Below are 17365 nucleotides of genomic sequence, written 5' to 3' on the forward strand. Positions count from 1 at the left end.
ACCTCAACCTTATTTCATGGATCAGTGAACAAGGTTAAGTTTTGGTGGTAAAGTCCATATCTCAGATACTATAAGCAATAGGTCTAGTATATTCGGTGTATGGGTGTACATGTCCAACTGGCAGGTGTCATCTGACCTTGACCTCATTTTCATGGTTCAGTGGTTATAGTTAAGTTTTTGTGTTTTGGTCTGTTTTTCTCATACTTTATGCATTAGGTTTACTATATTAGTTGTATGGAATGATTGTAAGGTGTACATGTCTAGCGGGCAGATGTCATCTGACCTTGACCTCATTTTCATGGTTCAGTGGTTATAGTTAAGTTTTGTGTTTTGGGTCTGTTTTTCTCATACTTTATGCAATAGGTTTACTATATTTGTTGTATGGAATGATTGTAAGGTGTACATGTCTAGCGGGCAGATGTCATCTGACCTTGACCTCATTTTCATGGTTCAGTGGTCAAAGTTAAGTTTTTGAGTTTTGGTCTTTTTATCTAATACTATATGTCATAGGTCAACTATATTTGGTGTATGGAAATATTTTATGATCTATATGTCAGTTGTGCAGGTTTTATTTGACATTGACCTGGTTTTCACGGTTCTTTGCTCAGTGTAAAGTTTTTGTGTTTTGGTCTATTTTCTTAAACTATAAGCAATAGGTCAACTATATTTGTTGTATGGAAGCATTGTTAGCTGTTCATGTTTGCCTGGCATATGGTTCAACTGACCTTAACCTCATTTTCATGGTTCATGTTAAGTTTATGTGACAGTCGTAATAAAGCTTTATATTTAGGAGTATCAACGTAATATCAATGATTAGTAAAGAAGGCGAGACATTTCAGTGTGTGCTCTTGTTATATTAAACAGCTGTTTTTTTCCGACATTTTTCAGAAGATATCATTCCTGTTAACAAAAACAGTTTAAAGTCTAGTACATCTCTGAAACATCTCTTTTTGACATCCTGCAATTTATTTGTGCTATGCTAAACAGTAATTTATTTAGATATACTATATTTTTTTTATTTTTTTGAATTAAACTTTAGATTAATAATGCAATTGATTGAGACCAACTTGATAGAAGGATCATGCCTAGTGTATTTCTTTTACAATTTTGTACTTTAATCACACTATTATGTACTGTCTGTTATTAACATAGAGGCTAGTTTTGTTGGTTTTGTGCAACAATATTGCTTTCGTTCAAAGTTTATGTCATGTTCACAGTTGTTTCTACATTTTTTGTTAGAGTTTAAAACATTGAAAATCTGATACTATCAGAGATTACCTAAAACGTTTTCTTGTTAAAAAAGGTATAACAAAATTGCTATGTTTGCTATTGAAACATATCTGGTTCAGTAATTCGTTAAAGGTTTTGTACCATTATTGGAACATAATTACCTATACACATGATTGGAAAACATTGGTGGTCTTAAAAGTAAATCAGAAATATAATTTTTGCCTTGTATGCAACCTAATTTGCAGTAAAAATTTGTGTTGTAGTACAAAAAATGTATTTCCTTTTCTTTAAAAATATTTTGCATTTTTTATTTACTAATTTCTACAATGATTTTAAAGAAAAATGTACCTACATACCTTAACTATGATCGTAGGAGCAAAATGTGGAACCAAGCTTATTTTAACGTCTGTTCAAAAATACATTCTATATTTGCTTTTTTATAGATTTTCAGTAAACACAAGAATAATTACATACAAAATAGGAAGTTCATATTTTTAAAATAAAGTACAGAAGTTTATAGATATTGTTAATGAGACATTTTATTTATAATTTTAAAGAGTGATAGAGAGAGACGTCGTCGTAGAGAACGAGATATTGATGAATCCTCTAATGCTAGTTTCCCCGGTGATCTGGGTGACATGGTAACTGTTGATGAAATCGGCTTTGAAGAACATGAGGATGCATCTATGGTAAATATATTGTTACAGTCCTTGAGGGAGTTATATTTCAGCATGTGCACTCTGGTTTATTTTTCATGCCATATTTTTTGGTCAATGCTACTAAAGATTTTAGAGATGCTTAAACGCACAAACTTGATTAGATGTATTTAAAAAAGACAAATGTAAATTTTTTTGTCGCATAGTTTTGATGTATCAATATATAATGAAAAAGTTCATTGAGTTTGCTTGAAGTTGTAGCAATTCATTCTTTTTGCATATTTGGTCAGTTATGTAAATCAGAAACAAATTTAAAGTTTTATTTCTCAACATTGAAAGTAATTTAAATATCAACATTCCATCACAGGACACAGATGATAATAGTCGACATGGTAAAGAAGCAAAGAAGGGAGGAGGGAAAAAAGAAAGTCTTCCTGAAGATGCTGATGATTATGTTATCCCAGATTATGATCCTAAAAAAGCTGTTGGTAAGAAATGTTAAAAAAAAATAGAAATAAATGTTTTCATATCGCAATATTGGTACCTTTGATTTTACCATTAAGAAGTAGAGGTTAAAGAAAAGTTTTAATATTTTTATACACTCTTTGATTCCCATGATAGAAAAACATGGTGTTTTGTGTTTGGTGCATAACTTTTGTACTGTACCACTTAAATTAACAAAACCTTTTATGTAGAAACATCATGGGGTAAAGATGTGTCAATTATCAAAATCAGATCGCTCTGACCTTGACCATTGACTTGTATGATCTCAAATTGTCATTGTTTCAATACTGATTTTTACAGCAGCAACTAAAATGCATGTACATGGGGCACTATTCTAGTTTTATGAACAACTCTATTTTAACTTGTCTCTTTGTTAATCATAACCAGTTTTAGTGTAAAAATGGTTAAACTGAAAAAAAGTTATTGTCTGGATAATGAAAACATATTTACATAACATTTTTGGTGATGATTTCAAATTACGTTATCAACAAATATCTTAAATAGATATAAGAAGATGTGGTATGAGTGCAAATGAAACTAACTCTCCATCCAAGTTAAAACATTAAAACGTGTTAGCTAAATTGGGCAATTTGACAAGACAATAGTAGTACATGTTCCTGTATATATATTTATATTAATTAGCGATTCTATGTTTTACAGGTCAGAAATATGTGGTGCCAGTATCAGGATATTTCTGTAAATTATGTCACAAGTTTTATACAACAGAAGCTTCAGCTAAGACCAATCATTGTCAGAGTAAACAACATTATGATAAATTCAATGCCGTCATGATGGTAAGTATGTCAAACGGCTATTAATCCAATGAAAATTTTCTGATAAAGTCTGTGGTTCAAGTTTTTTGAAAATTTTATATAATTTTTATACGACCTCAAATTTTGAAAAAATTTTCGTCGTATATTGCTATCACGTTGGCGTCGGCATCGTCGTCGTCGTCGTCGTCCGGCGTCCGGCGTCCGAATACTTTTAGTTTTCGCACTCTAACTTTAGTAAAAGTGAATGGAAATCTATGAAATTTTAACACAAGGTTTATGACCACAAAAGGAAGGTTGGTATTGATTTTGGGAGTTTTGGTCCCAACATTTTAGGAATTAGGGGCCAAAAAGGGCCCAAATAAGCATTTTCGTGGTTTTCGCACTATAACTTTAGTTTAAGTTAATAGAAATCTATGAAATTTTGACACAAGGTTTATGACCACAAAAGAACGGTTGATATTGATTTTGGGAGTTTTGGTCTCAACAGTTTAGGAATTAGGGGCAAAAAAAGGGCCCAAATAAGCATTATTCTTGGTTTTCGCACAATAACATTGGTTTAAGTAAATAGAAATCAATGAAATTTAAACACAATGTTAATGACTACAAAAGGAAGGTTGGTATTGATTTTGGGAGTTTAGGTCCCAACAGTTTAGGAATTAGGGGCCAAAAAGGGACCCAAATAAGCATTTTTCTTGGTTTTCGCACCATAACGTTAGTATAAGTAAATAGAAATCTATGAAATTTAAAATTGGGTTTGATTTTGGGAGTTTTGGTCCCAACATAATAAGGGGCCCAAAGGGTCCAAAATTAAACTTTTGTTTGATTTCATCAAAATTGAATAATTGGGGTTCTTTGATATGCTGAATCTAACTGTCATGACTGTGTATGTAGATTCTTAACTTTTGGTCCCGTTTTCAAATTGGTCTACATTAAGGTCCAAAGGGTCCAAAATTAAACTTAGTTTGATTTTGACAAAAAATGAATCAGTTAGGTTCTTTGATATGCTGAATCTAAAAATGTACTTAGATTCTTGATTATTGGCCCAGTTTTCAAGTTGGTCCAAATCGGGGTCCAAAATTAAACTTTGTTTGATTTCATCAAAAATTGAATAAATGGGGTTCTTTGATATACCAAATCTAACTGTGTATGTAGATTCTTCATTTTTGGTCCTGTTTTCAAATTGGTCTACACTAAAGTCCAAAGGGTCCAAAATTAAACTTAGTCTGATTTTAACAAAAATTGAAATCTTGAAGTTCTTTGATATGCTGAATCCAAAAATGTACTTAGATTTTTGATTATGGGCCCAGTTTTCAAGTTGGTCCAAATCAGGATCTAAAATTATTATATTAAGTATTGTGCAATAGCAAGTCTTTTCAATTGCACAGTATTGCGCAATGGCAAGAAATATCTAATTGCACAATATTGTGAAATATCAAATTTTTTTTAATTAGAGTTATCTTTCTTTGTCCAGAATAGTAAGCAAGAAATATCTAATTGCAAAATATTGCGCAAAAGCAAGATTTTTTTTTAATTGGAGTTATCTTTCTTTGTCCAGAATCAACTTAAATCTTTGTTATATACAATATACAATGTATATTCACTTTTTACTACCAACTGATAAATTAAAATAATCTTTACCATTCAGTGATAACAAGCAGTTTTTTTACATCTTAATATTTTATGATGTATTTAAATGAGTAGTTATTGTTGCAAACTCCATTAGAAATTTTAATTGAGATTAGTTTTGGAATAAGGGAAAGGGGGATGTGATTAAAAAAATTGGGTTCAATTTTTCTCATTTGAAATTTCATAAATAAAAAAGAAAATTTCTTCAAACATTTTTTTGAGAGGATTAATATTCAACAGCATAGTGAATTGCTCTAAGAGAAACAAAAATTTTAAGTTCATTAGAACACATTCATTCTGTGTCAGAAACCTATGCTGTGTCAACTATTTAATCACAATCCAAATTTAGAGCTGAATCCAGCTTGAATGTTGTGTCCATACTTGCCCTAACCGTTCAGGGTTCAACCTCTGCGGTCGTATAAAGCTACGCCCTGCGGAGCATCTGGTTTAAGTTTGAAAGCAAATATTTGGTCATAATTTTATGAGAATTAAACGAGCCAAATTAATATTAGTCAAGGTGTTAGATATCACCTTTAATAGTAAAAAGGAATGAAATAAAAATATGAGCTATACATCAATGAAAAAGTACCTTAACATTACAACATTACAACCTTGAATGATGTCTAGATACTGACATTTAGTTTTCAATGATGGAAAAAGTCTCCACACCATAGGTTAATAAAATGTCCTATAGTATAGATTTGTGACAAGTTTTGGATGAATGACAGAACCAAGAATTTCAATCTGCAACAAACTCCAAAACAGACAAAAATATTTAAACATAAACAATTACAACCACTGACAAGGCTTCATGTTGAGGGGGTGAAATATTTGCATATACTGTTGTAAAGGGACATAGAGAACTGTATAAGTGACTCAATAATATGGGTATTTCTGAAGGCAAAAAACAACTAACTGGAGGTAAATACCACACTTAACAATACTCCAAGTTCTTAATCTGCTGATAAAGAAATGATGCCTTCTTACACTGTATCATGGCTTAATCTTTCTTCCACATTTTGTTCAAATGATATTAACAAGGAAGTATTCACAGCCATTTTCTCTCTCTCTCTCTTGCAGTATTAAAATCAGAAACTTTTCAATATTTTGGTCCTAGGAAATATAATTTTTGGTAGATATTTTGTTTAATTAGGTTGTTTCTCAATGGTGTATACTCCATATTTTCTTTTATTCATATATATTAATATGTATTGAATATTTGCAGGACAAACTCATTACCAAAGCTTTGGCTAAAGAAGAAGAGGAAGAAAAACGAACAGAAGATGCAATTCCCAAGGAGGAAAAGAAAGAAGATGAAACCAAAGTTATGGAAGAAATCGTATCTACTGAACCAGTGAATGGAAAAAGTGTGGAGAAAGAAAATGTTTCTTTGGATGATCCAGTAAATGGTAAGAAGGAGGAGGAAAATACTGAAGAGAAGATGGAGGAAGATTCGTCAGAAAATCCTATAGACAGCACTCCAACAACAGAAAATGAGACTGTCAATGGTAGCTCAGAAAATAAAGTAGAGGCTAAAAGTGAAACAGCTGAAATTTCCGATGTAATTGTGACAGTACCTAATCAAAAAGCCAAAGCTGTTAAGAAAGTAGCTCAGAAAGCTAAACGGGGAAAAAAGACTTAGATTGTGTAGTCTTGTATTGAGAATAACTGATATCAATTGAAGTATTTCATATATAGGCTGATTTTAATTCACCACAAACATTGTTGTACACATGTATTAACAGTTTCTGATTTAAACATTTGGAGTATGTTGACAGGAACAATTGAGGTGGCACTGAGGTGGCATGGATTTTAAAAGCAGTATACCCTGATACAATAGGACAGTTGATACAGTTGTGAACTTTGGATTTTGTTGACTTTTTGGTTTTGTTTATTAAGACATTAATGTTATTTTTTACACAAATTATATAGTTTCTTGAAAACACTGAATTGTTCAGTTTGCAAATGAAGAAAAAGAGATTTCAGTGAAGCAGCAAACTTAAATCATCAATTTAAAAATACTACTTCATGATAAACCATTGACTTAAGGTAATAAATGCATCTGCATTATGTAAATCTCCTTATGAGTCCTGACTTTTTGTATGAAACTTCTAGAATTGCATTTTCAGTGTTGAATTTTCTAATAATAATACACAGAAATTACACTGTTCATCAAATAAATACTTAAATTCCCCAAAAGTTGACAGGACATACATACATACATATAAACATGATAATAATTTTACTTTTATTTGCATGTCTGAATGTATATGAAAATGAATATTTGCAATAACTGGCATTTTAAGATTCTGTTATTAATTGTGTATTTTTTCCATTGAGAGCTCATATTCATATTTTTTTTCAGTTACATTTCATACAGTTTTGTAAATTGCTAATAGAAGTATTTAACATAGTTGTTTATTATAATATTATAAAAGATGTGTTTAATGTAAAAAAAATAATCTTCCAAATGTAAACAAAATTAAGATTTTTATTGAATATTGAGATTACTGGTAGGAAAAACTTGATTATCTTGAAAAGCAATATAAATATTGTTTACTATACAGCATCCTTGTTAATGGAAAATAAGCAACTTAATATTGTTGTAAATCTAAGAATTCTGAACTTTTGATTGGAAAAAACTGCTGTCTCAATAATCTTTGTTGTCAGAAAAGATACAAATAATACCGGTATATATTTTTTGTCAGAACTGATCATTAATAGTGTGAATAACAATGAATTCCACATGAATACTGTGAATCATTTATTATTCTTGAGATACCAATTTTAGTTGATTCAGTTGGTATGAGTGAACCACAAATTTAAATGTTCAATGTTCAACAAAATACATATTGTCTATAGGCTAATATCAAAATTTGGTAAAATCTTCAATATCAAATTTTACCTCCATCCACAAGAATTGGTACCGACAAAAATAATTGAGTTCACATTAGTACATTTTTCTATAATAATTAGAAAAGATGTAACTTTTTTAGAATGACCACACATACATTTTGTACTATGTCATGGTGTACACTTATTACAACATTTATCATTAAATAAATTTGAATACCAGTAACAATTTTTATTGCCAAATGATAGAACCCTTTAACAGTGAGCAAGCTCACATACCTCATGCTTGGATATTCCATTGTCGTGGCACCATATAAGCACAGCTTGGAGATTCCATTTTTATTGACCATGTGAGCAAAAAGTTCCTTTGTTAAAATTCTAGTGTTTCCATTGTTGAAATTCAAGTCAGTTGTTAGATGGAAAACATATTATCATAAGTGAAAATATGCCAATGTAACTCTGTTAAGATCCTTAAGCAACATAAAGTTTTAGAATTTTGTTCAAAAAGCTTCAATTGACCATCAGGTTATTTGGTTTCTTTGGCTCATTTTATTTGGTTACACACGAAACAAGGATAACGTATTTGGTAACCACTTGACTCTGCTGCTCAAAAGAAACTTTTGTCAAAATATTCTTGGCTTCTATGAAATAGAATGATTTAATATTCGGTCTACAGCTTTTTAAAGTAGGCAATTCCTACATCTGCCATGATTTAATATTTAGTCTGCAGCTTTTTAAAGTAGGCAATTTCTTCATTTACCATGATTTAATATTTGGTCTGCATCTTTTTAAAGTAGGCAATTTCTACATTTACTATGATTTAATATTTGGTCTGCAGCTTTTTAAAGTAGGCAATTTCTACATTTACCATGATTTAATATTTGGTCTGCAGCTTTTTAAAGTAGGCAATTTCTACATTTACCATGAATTAATATTTGGTCTGCAGCTTTTTAAAGTAGGCAATTTCTACATTTACCATGATTTAATATTTGGTCTGCAGCTTTTGAAAGTAGGCAATTTCTACATCTGCCATGAATTAATATTTGGTCTGCAGCTTTTTAAAGTAGGCAATTTCTACATCTGCCATGATTTAATATTTTGTCTGCAGCTTTTTAAAGAAGGCAATTTCTACATCTGCCATGATTTAATATTTGGTCTACAGCTTTTTAAAGTAGGCAATTTCTACATCTGCCATGATTTAATATTTGGTCTGCAGCTTTTTAAAGTAGACAATTTCTACATCTGCCATGATTTAATATTTGGTCTGCAGCTTTTTAAAGTAGACAATTTCTACATCTGCCATGATTTAATATTTGGTCTGCAGCTTTTTAAAGTAGACAATTTCTACATCTGCCATGATTTAATATTTGGTCTGCAGCTTTTTAAAGTAGTCAATTTCTACATTTACCATGATTTAAAATTTGGTCTGCAGCTTTTTAAAGTAGGCAATTTCTACATCTCCCATGAATTAATATTTGGTCTGCAGCTTTTTAAAGTAGGCAATTTCTACATTTACTATGATTTAATATTTGGTCTGCAGCTTTTTAAAGTAGACAATTTCTACATTTACCATGATTTAATATTTGGTCTGCAGCTTTTTACAGTAGGCAATTTCTACATTTACCATGAATTAATATTTGGTCTGCAGCTTTTTAAAGTAGGCAATTTCTACATTTACCATGATTTAATATTTGGTCTGCAGCTTTTTAATGTAGGCAATTTCTACATCTGCCATGAATTAATATTTGGTCTACAGCTTTTTAAAGTAGGCAATTTCTACATCTGCCATGATTTAATATTTGGTCTGCAGCTTTTTAAAGTAGGCAATTTCTACATCTGCCATGATATAATATTTGGTCTACAGCTTTTTAAAGTAGGCAATTTCTACATCTGCCATTTAATATTTGGTCTACAGCTTTTTAAAGTAGGCAATTTCTACATCTGCCATGATTTAATATTTGGTCTGCAGCTTTTTAAAGTAGACAATTTCTACATCTGCCATGATTTAATATTTGGTCTGCAGCTTTTTGAAGTAGACAATTTCTACATCTGCCGTGATTTAATATTTGGTCTGCAGCTTTTTAAAGTAGTCAATTTCTACATTTACCATGATTTAATATTTGGTCTGCAGCTTTTTAAAGTAGGCAATTTCTACATCTCCCATGAATTAATATTTGGTCTGCAGCTTTTTTAAGTAGGCAATTTCTACATTTACTATGATTTAATATTTGGTCTGCAGCTTTTTAAAGTAGGCAATTTCTACATCTCCCATGAATTAATATTTGGTCTGCACCTTTTTAAAGTAGGCAATTTCTACATTTACCATGATTTAATATTTGGTCTGCAGCTTTTTAAAGTAGACAATTTCTACATCTGCCATGAATTAATATTTGGTCTGCAGCTTTTTAAAGTAGGCAATTTCTACATTTACTAAGATTTAATATTTGGTCTGCAGCTTTTTAAAGTAGGCAATTTCTACATCTCCCATGAATTAATATTTGGTCTGCAGCTTTTTAAAGTAGGCAATTTCTACATTTACCATGATTTAATATTTGGTCTACAGCTTGATATTTTTGAGCTGTAGCTAGTAAGTAATTTTTACATCTACTATTTAGCTACTACCTGTACTGTTTGAAATTTTACAACACTCATTGTACATAATGTACAAAGAACATTTTGATCACAGTTTTCTTAGCTTCAGTTTAATGTTATCAGCTGCATGCAGCAAAGCAGGCTAAGACACCAGTATTGGTCTTGTTTTAAAGGAAGATAATCCTTAGATCTACATGTACATACAAAAATATCTTCCTATTTATTAAGCGCTCTCAGAAATCTGTTGTTCAATGATAAATAAAACCATGTTTGACATTCATTATAAATGTGGTATGAGTGCAATTGAAACAATTTTCAATCCAAGTCACAATGTGATAAAAAAAAAACAATTATAGGTCAAAGTACGACTTTCACCACAGAGCCTTTGCTTACATGGAACAGCAATCTTAAAAGGGCTTAGTGACTAGCCCAAATGACTAGTTTTAAACCATTGGTCGAACTATATAAAAACAAGAAACACCTATCAACCACATCAACAAACAACAGGCACCTGGCTAAAGACGGATGCATACAAATGCAGCAGGTTTAAACGTTTTAACATGTGCCAACCTTAACCCTAACTGGAGACAGTAGGGTATTATTAAAACATACAAACAACTATAAAATATCAATTGAAATGGCTCAATGTAGACATTCCAATTAAAAGCAGTCACTGAACCATGGAATAAAAGATGAGGACAGTTGACAAATCAGAGAGAAGCTTGTAACATATGGCATCTCTATACAAGTTAGGAATAAATCCAGGTGTTCTACATTTTGAAATAAAAAGATTTATATGCAAAGAGCTACCATTGTATTGGCACAGTATTGGCATCCCTATGTATCATATTCTGAGAATTTCTTTCAGAGGCAAGATAATGAATAATTTAGCCTTTACATATGTTGACAACAGCTCATACATGACGTATGGTTGAGTATCCAAGTAAGGTAACCAGTTTGGTATAGTCTGCATAGGCAGATGATAAACTTGGATGATAACACTAAATTACCACGGTTTTCTACTTTGCAAATACTTGTAGATAAACTAAAACAAATTACTAATAGGCAGTTGTTTAAAATAATTGGAGTTAGGAAAAGTTTACAATTACAAATTGGTAAAAACTGGTCACTCACGTCAAAAACTATTTATTCGTGTTATTAACAACAATTAGGAAATATTTTATTGGCTTGTGCATAATGAAGAAAAATCCCTTTTTACTTACTAGTTCAAATTTCATAAAAACAAACTATGGAATTGAAAAAAAGAAAATCCTTAACAGTCCTGTTCCATTACTCTCAGCTTTGTTAAGTTCCTCCATCTTGGATTTTGAAATTCCAGAAAAACAAGGTCTAGATCTTTGATAAAATGTGCAAATTTTAAAATTAGGTAATTCATGTGTAAGAATTTTCATTTTATATAGAAAAATGCCATGTTTTATCATATTTATTGTTGCAATTGTATTTTACAAAAAAAAGGAAAACTGTTGTTTCAATCAACTTTTTCCAACTTTGCCAAATAAGGGGAGGCAACTCAAATGCAAGGGCAGATAATTCAGATAGTGTAATCTTTAACAATAGAATGTGTTAGGAATTGGAGCTATCTTCTTATATTTTATCTCAAAATTCTATGGTGTAGTTTTCGTTTTATGGCAGAAAATTGGGTTTTCCATGCATAATCTATACAACCTGTAGTGTGAAAATAAGTTGTGTGACCCATTCTTTTTATTAATGTTTTTAAACAAGCAGGATATAAACTAGATTTTGGAAAATCATTAAAAAATTCTATGGATTATAATTTAGACACCCCATCTACCTTAAGTAAGTGAAGATGCTTTGTGCCATAGGTTGATACAATATATCCCTTCTTATTCATTACATTGATACAACGGTAACTGAAATATTAATAAAGTTAGTCTTGTCCTCAAAGGATCTATTATACCTATTATAGTACAACTCTTTACTTTTAAAAGAATAACATGCAGTTTTAAGTATTGTCAGAATTTTTTATAAATCTCAAACGTTCCCATAAAAGATTGGTTCTTCTATATATTCAGTGGTTGTTACTGGTTACGGTCTTCCATTATTGTTTTGAGCATAAATAAGGTTCCTTTTGAATTGTTCACATTTTGTCATACTGGTACCTCTTATACTTTTTAGCTTTCCAGTACTACAAATGTATATGGAATTGGTTTAGCTCATATTTTAAAGTGGAAAGGTGAACTAGAGTAAATCACTTTCTTGTCCTCTGGTTTCGGGTTGACAATTGCCCCATTGGCCATCATACCCCATCTAGTTTTATCAAATATTGATTAGCACTACAACTTACTGTGTGCAGCAAAATAACCTGTTTTTTTTCTACTAAATATGCCTATAGCAGAGGCGTTTTTAGGGGGGGCCAGGCCCCCTTTTTGGGAAAAAATTTGGTTGCTTATATAGGGAATCACTGAAGCGTGACTGGAGCGGGCCCCCTCTTAGGTCAGTCAGTGGGCCCCCACTTATGAAAATTTCTGGATCCGCCACTGTATAGCATTTAATCGAAATGGGAAAGAGATCTTCTGACTTCCTGAATTCAACATAGAAATGTTCCTCTCTATGTTACATTTGCATGTTTCTTGCATTTTTAGCCATTCGTGTTAACATAAATATCTTTGCAATGTTCCTCTTAAAGAATTTCTAATTTCTTGTTTGTTTATTTATTTCATTTAAAACATATACCACCTTCATTTATTGTGAACTGAATGTCAACTTTTAAAGAATTACAATAAACACTGAAAGATTTCTCCTTGTGAAATATAAGTCTATGTTTTACAAACTTATACCATGATTTACATAAAAATTCAGCATGGTTGTCTTTTAATACTTTCTTCTCTGAAGGAGATGCACAGTTGTCCCCCTTTGATTCATTCTCTTTATTAGTCTTTTTAAAGTTTAATGCTTTTGTAGCAAACAATACTAAGTTATAATTTTTCACAAGTTTTGACAATTGTTGTACAATATGTTTCATATTTGTTTCTTGTGCACCAATATTTTCACCGCCATTACATCTATCAATCCAGTAAAATGCGGAAATGGAGTCAATCATAATAACAGCAATATCAGGATTGTTTGAAATTGTTGATTCTAAACTATGCAGGGTAACAAGTAACTGAAAACTACTTGTACACCTAACAATCATTATTTTCTTTAAACACTCTTTTACAAGAACTTCAATATCATTTGAGGATGTCTTTTTACTTGTGTCTAGTTTGTCATGTTCAGTCTTTCCCATGATCCTTTTCTCCATAATATTTACAAGACGCAATATTTGAAATTTATAATCTGTATCAATGAATATAACTCCAGCATTTGCTCCATTTAAATTATATCCATTCCAATCTTTGGGTAAGATGATTGACGTTACAATTGATAATAACAACTCCGTCTTTCCTGACCCTTCAACACCATATAATTCATACACATCTTTCACATTAGGCCCATCTATGAACAATGTATCTTCTATGCCTTGAATACTTGGCCTGCTCCCAAGACGAGCTAATAACTGTAACAAAAGAAAAATTCACTTAGTTCACAGATAAGCCTTATAATTTTCATGATTTTAGGTAAAAAAATTGCCTATATACATGATATAAATATGCACAGTGTGCTGCAAAAACCTAATAAATCTTTTCTGCCACGAAACAAAGATATTAAAAAATATTTTCATGCTAATTTTATTCTACATCATTCTAGTTACAGATGAGAAGGAGAGATAAAAAGCTTATAAAAGATAATCAAATCATCATTAAATAATTGTTCCCGAGTTATATTTCTTAACATATAAGAGGCGGATTAAGGGGTTGGGGAGGGGGGGTTTGGGGGGGGGGGATTCAGGGGCCTGGCCCCCCCCTTTTTGGGAAAAAATTTGGTTGCTTAGGCCTAGATGTTTGTTTCCCCAATCCCGACCCTGCTGAGCCAGGTGTGGGTAGGTAGGTAGGGAAATAATTTTATTTTTCCAAAAAGCTTGAACATTATCGGAAGATCCAGCAAGCCTGAAAATCAAAAATGAATAAAATAATATTTGAATTAGTTTTGACAATAAAATTTCATGAGTAGCACCATTTTTGCAGGGTCAGTCGGGATTGGGGAAACAAACAATATTTTATTTTAGGCCTTATATAGGGAATCACTGAAGCGTGACTGGAGCGGGTCCCCTCTTCGGTCAGTCAGTGGGCCCACACTTATGAAAATTTCTGGATCCGCAACTGTATAAAGTAATTTTACATTAAGTATACACGTGATTCTAAATGATGAATATTCCAATTATACGTAAAATGTTCATAACGAACAGGAAAAATGTATTACTCAAAAATGAAGTAAATTGCTCCTGAACAAACTTCAGTGTTCAGGTGAGCAGACTTTGGAAATGCAACATGTTTTCAATCCTAATAAATTGTTATGAAAAATATCTAACAAAAAGGTAGAAAATTAATATAACAAATAACTGACAATGAAGAGGCAGATAAACTGCCACCAAACCTTCATAATTCGGTTTTACAACACAATCATAGGAAATAAAGCTCACTTTGTGAAGGACCACTAGATTTCTAATACCTCTTTAGTTTCTTAGGGTTCCATAATCTTTTGTTCAGTGGTAATATAATTTAGTGGAGTGTAATATTAATCGAAAAAAACAAATTCAACTATGCATGGTACCTACATGTATAGGACACAAAGGCATGATGATTAATTTATTATGGATGGAAGAGAAGCAACACACAAAATGAGGTCTTCTCAGTTAATAGATTTAGAAATTTAACAAGAAATTTTTAACAATTTTTTTAGAACAGTTTGTATTAGAAAAGCAGAGCAAAACACAAACACTTTAAATCGATCAATGAAACAATACATGTAAATGAGGTCAAGGTCAGATTATACCTGCCAGATTGACAAATAAAAAAAAGAAGTGTGGTATGATTGCCAATGAGACAACTATTCGCAAGAGACCAAAATGACACAGAAATTAACAACTATAGGTGACCGTACATCCGTACAGTCTTCAACAATGAGCAAAGCCCATACTACAAAGTCAGTTATAAAAGTCCCAAAAATGACAATGTAAAACAATTCAAATGAGAAAACTAACAGCCTTATTTATGAACAAAAAAATGAATGAAAAACAAATATGTAACACATAAACAAACGACAACCACTGAATCACAGGTTCCAGACTTGGGACAGGCATTACATTCATTACATACAGTCATGACAGTTGATCTGATCTATAAATTGCTGTTAATATTTTTAAAAAAAAACTACCAAAACACAAAAAACTTGACATTGACCATTGAACCATTAGGTAAAAAGAGTTCAAGATCAGATGACAACAGCATTAAAGGCAATGTACAACTTGCAATCATTCCATAAAAAAAATATAGTTAACCTCGATTACATGTATTCCCAAAAAAAGACCAAACAAAAACTTCACATTGACCAACGAACCATGAAATTGAGGTCAAGGTCAGATAAAACCTGCCAAACTGACAAGTACAAAATGTATCCTCACAATCATTAAATACACCACATATACATTTTTACCACTTATATAGACCTAATCATGTAACTTTAACTTTGATCACTGATCCATGAAAAGAGATGAGGTTGGAACACTGTCTGATGGATATGTAGACTTTAAGGAACTTACAAGTAGATACCAAATGTAGTTATCATTTTTACTCATTTATATGTGAGAAATTAACATGACAGAAAACTGTAATGCTAATTATTTTTCAAGCAGTTGCTGAACCATGGAAATGAGGTCAAGGATAATCAACATATAACACCCTGTAACTGGGTAATATAAGCTATATGTATCTAAGCATCCAGGTCTGCTACCCTTTGAAATATTTATGTGGTACATGTACATATATTAAGTATTTGACTATCTAAAGTTATAGTTTACAGTTTACACTGATGTTGCCAGCTAGTAATCCCTTGTATGTAACTTTATACTGCAACTAACAACACAGGAGAAAAATCAGAGACAACATTGAACTACATATATAGTGCTCTATTGATTAGATAGAGAATCAATTCATTTCTTAATTTCTCTTGTCGAGAAAATTCACTGATCAGATTGACATGTATATTTTGCATTCATGATATGTTATTAAATAGAGTTATCTCTTTTTCTGATTGAACATTTTTATAATTGTAGATTTCCTACTATTATTTGGAGATCTGGAGATCATGATTAACATGACCAGAGTGGTCACAATTTATTTATATTAAACTTATCAGTACAATTGCTCATCCCACATTGCTTTTTGTTTATTTACGTATTATACCAATCTGTACAATCTGTATGTTAGTATGAGTATAGAGGGGGGATAGGACCTTTATCGGGACTCCGGGATCAGGTGTTTTTAAGCTCGGGATTTCGGGATTGACCCTTTTGGGATCCGGGAATTCTTGATTTCGAATTTCGAGACTTCGGGATCTCGTGTTTTTAAACCCGGGATTTCGGGATTTCGTGTTTTTAAGCTCGGGATTTCGGGATCAGGACCCCTCCTACCCCCTTCAGTATAGCAAAGAAGAAAAAAATTGAAGATTTTGAGTTCATTAGTACAATGAAAATATCGGGAAAATTTTCCCCGATTTTTTTTTTTTTATTGAATTGTCTACTGTTATTGGGGAGTTCGTCCCCATATTATAATAAAAATATTATTTTAAAAGTATAGGACTCCAAAATATCTAAATATATTTTATCTGGGAACAGCTAGTATATAAATTATGTTCCTGATTTTATTTCAAACAATAAAATCTATAAATGAATTGAACATAGTTTAAAATGGTTTTACAGTTACTGGATAATTAATGACACGTTTCAAACATGCACTGTGAAACACAAATAAACTTATTAAGACCTGTGCTCCAGTTTCCACTTTTGACAGATTCATATTTCCCACATGTCGCTACAATCAATAACAAAAAGTGTTCACTGCAGTGTTTCTGTATTCGCTTTGATGATACTTTAATAGAATATCTTATTCAAAATATTTAAAAGTAATGATTATTGACAAAAAATATCCATTCAGTGCTGCTTTTCGTAATATTTTTTGGGGATGTAAGGACTTCGGAATTTGGGATTCACCG

At 31.4% G+C, this 17365-nt stretch overlaps 2 protein-coding genes across 7 annotated transcripts in view; one reads left to right on the top strand and one right to left on the bottom strand.

The window, feature by feature from the left end:
• Nucleotides 1–7864, top strand: part of LOC143063260 (uncharacterized) — a 30994-nt gene extending 23130 nt beyond the window's left edge. For all 5 annotated transcript variants that reach the window (XM_076235295.1, XM_076235297.1, XM_076235296.1 and 2 more), the window contains 4 exons: nucleotides 1788–1919; nucleotides 2254–2374; nucleotides 3051–3184; nucleotides 6015–7864. In XM_076235295.1, the coding sequence (XP_076091410.1) occupies nucleotides 1788–1919; nucleotides 2254–2374; nucleotides 3051–3184; nucleotides 6015–6431 (804 nt within the window). In that variant the 3' untranslated portion in view covers nucleotides 6432–7864. The remainder of the gene's footprint in view (nucleotides 1–1787; nucleotides 1920–2253; nucleotides 2375–3050; nucleotides 3185–6014) is intronic.
• Nucleotides 7865–12896: 5032 nt separating this feature from the next.
• LOC143063263 (DNA repair protein XRCC2-like) lies at nucleotides 12897–17359 on the bottom strand. Of its 2 annotated transcripts, none has more exons than XM_076235303.1 (2): nucleotides 17137–17359; nucleotides 12897–13772 (listed from the first exon to the last, which is right to left on the bottom strand). In XM_076235303.1, the coding sequence occupies exons 1-2, from the start codon at nucleotides 17167–17169 to the stop codon at nucleotides 12933–12935; spliced, it is 873 nt and encodes a 290-aa protein (XP_076091418.1). In that variant the 5' UTR covers nucleotides 17170–17359; the 3' UTR covers nucleotides 12897–12932. The 2 variants fall into 2 exon arrangements, with proteins under 2 accessions (XP_076091418.1, XP_076091417.1); XM_076235302.1 differs by lacking the exon at nucleotides 17137–17359 and adding an exon at nucleotides 16062–16400.
• Nucleotides 17360–17365: the final 6 nt, after the last annotated feature.

Source organism: Mytilus galloprovincialis, chromosome 2 (assembly GCF_965363235.1).
Source record: "Mytilus galloprovincialis chromosome 2, xbMytGall1.hap1.1, whole genome shotgun sequence".
NCBI classification, from domain to species: Eukaryota; Metazoa; Mollusca; class Bivalvia; order Mytilida; family Mytilidae; genus Mytilus; species Mytilus galloprovincialis.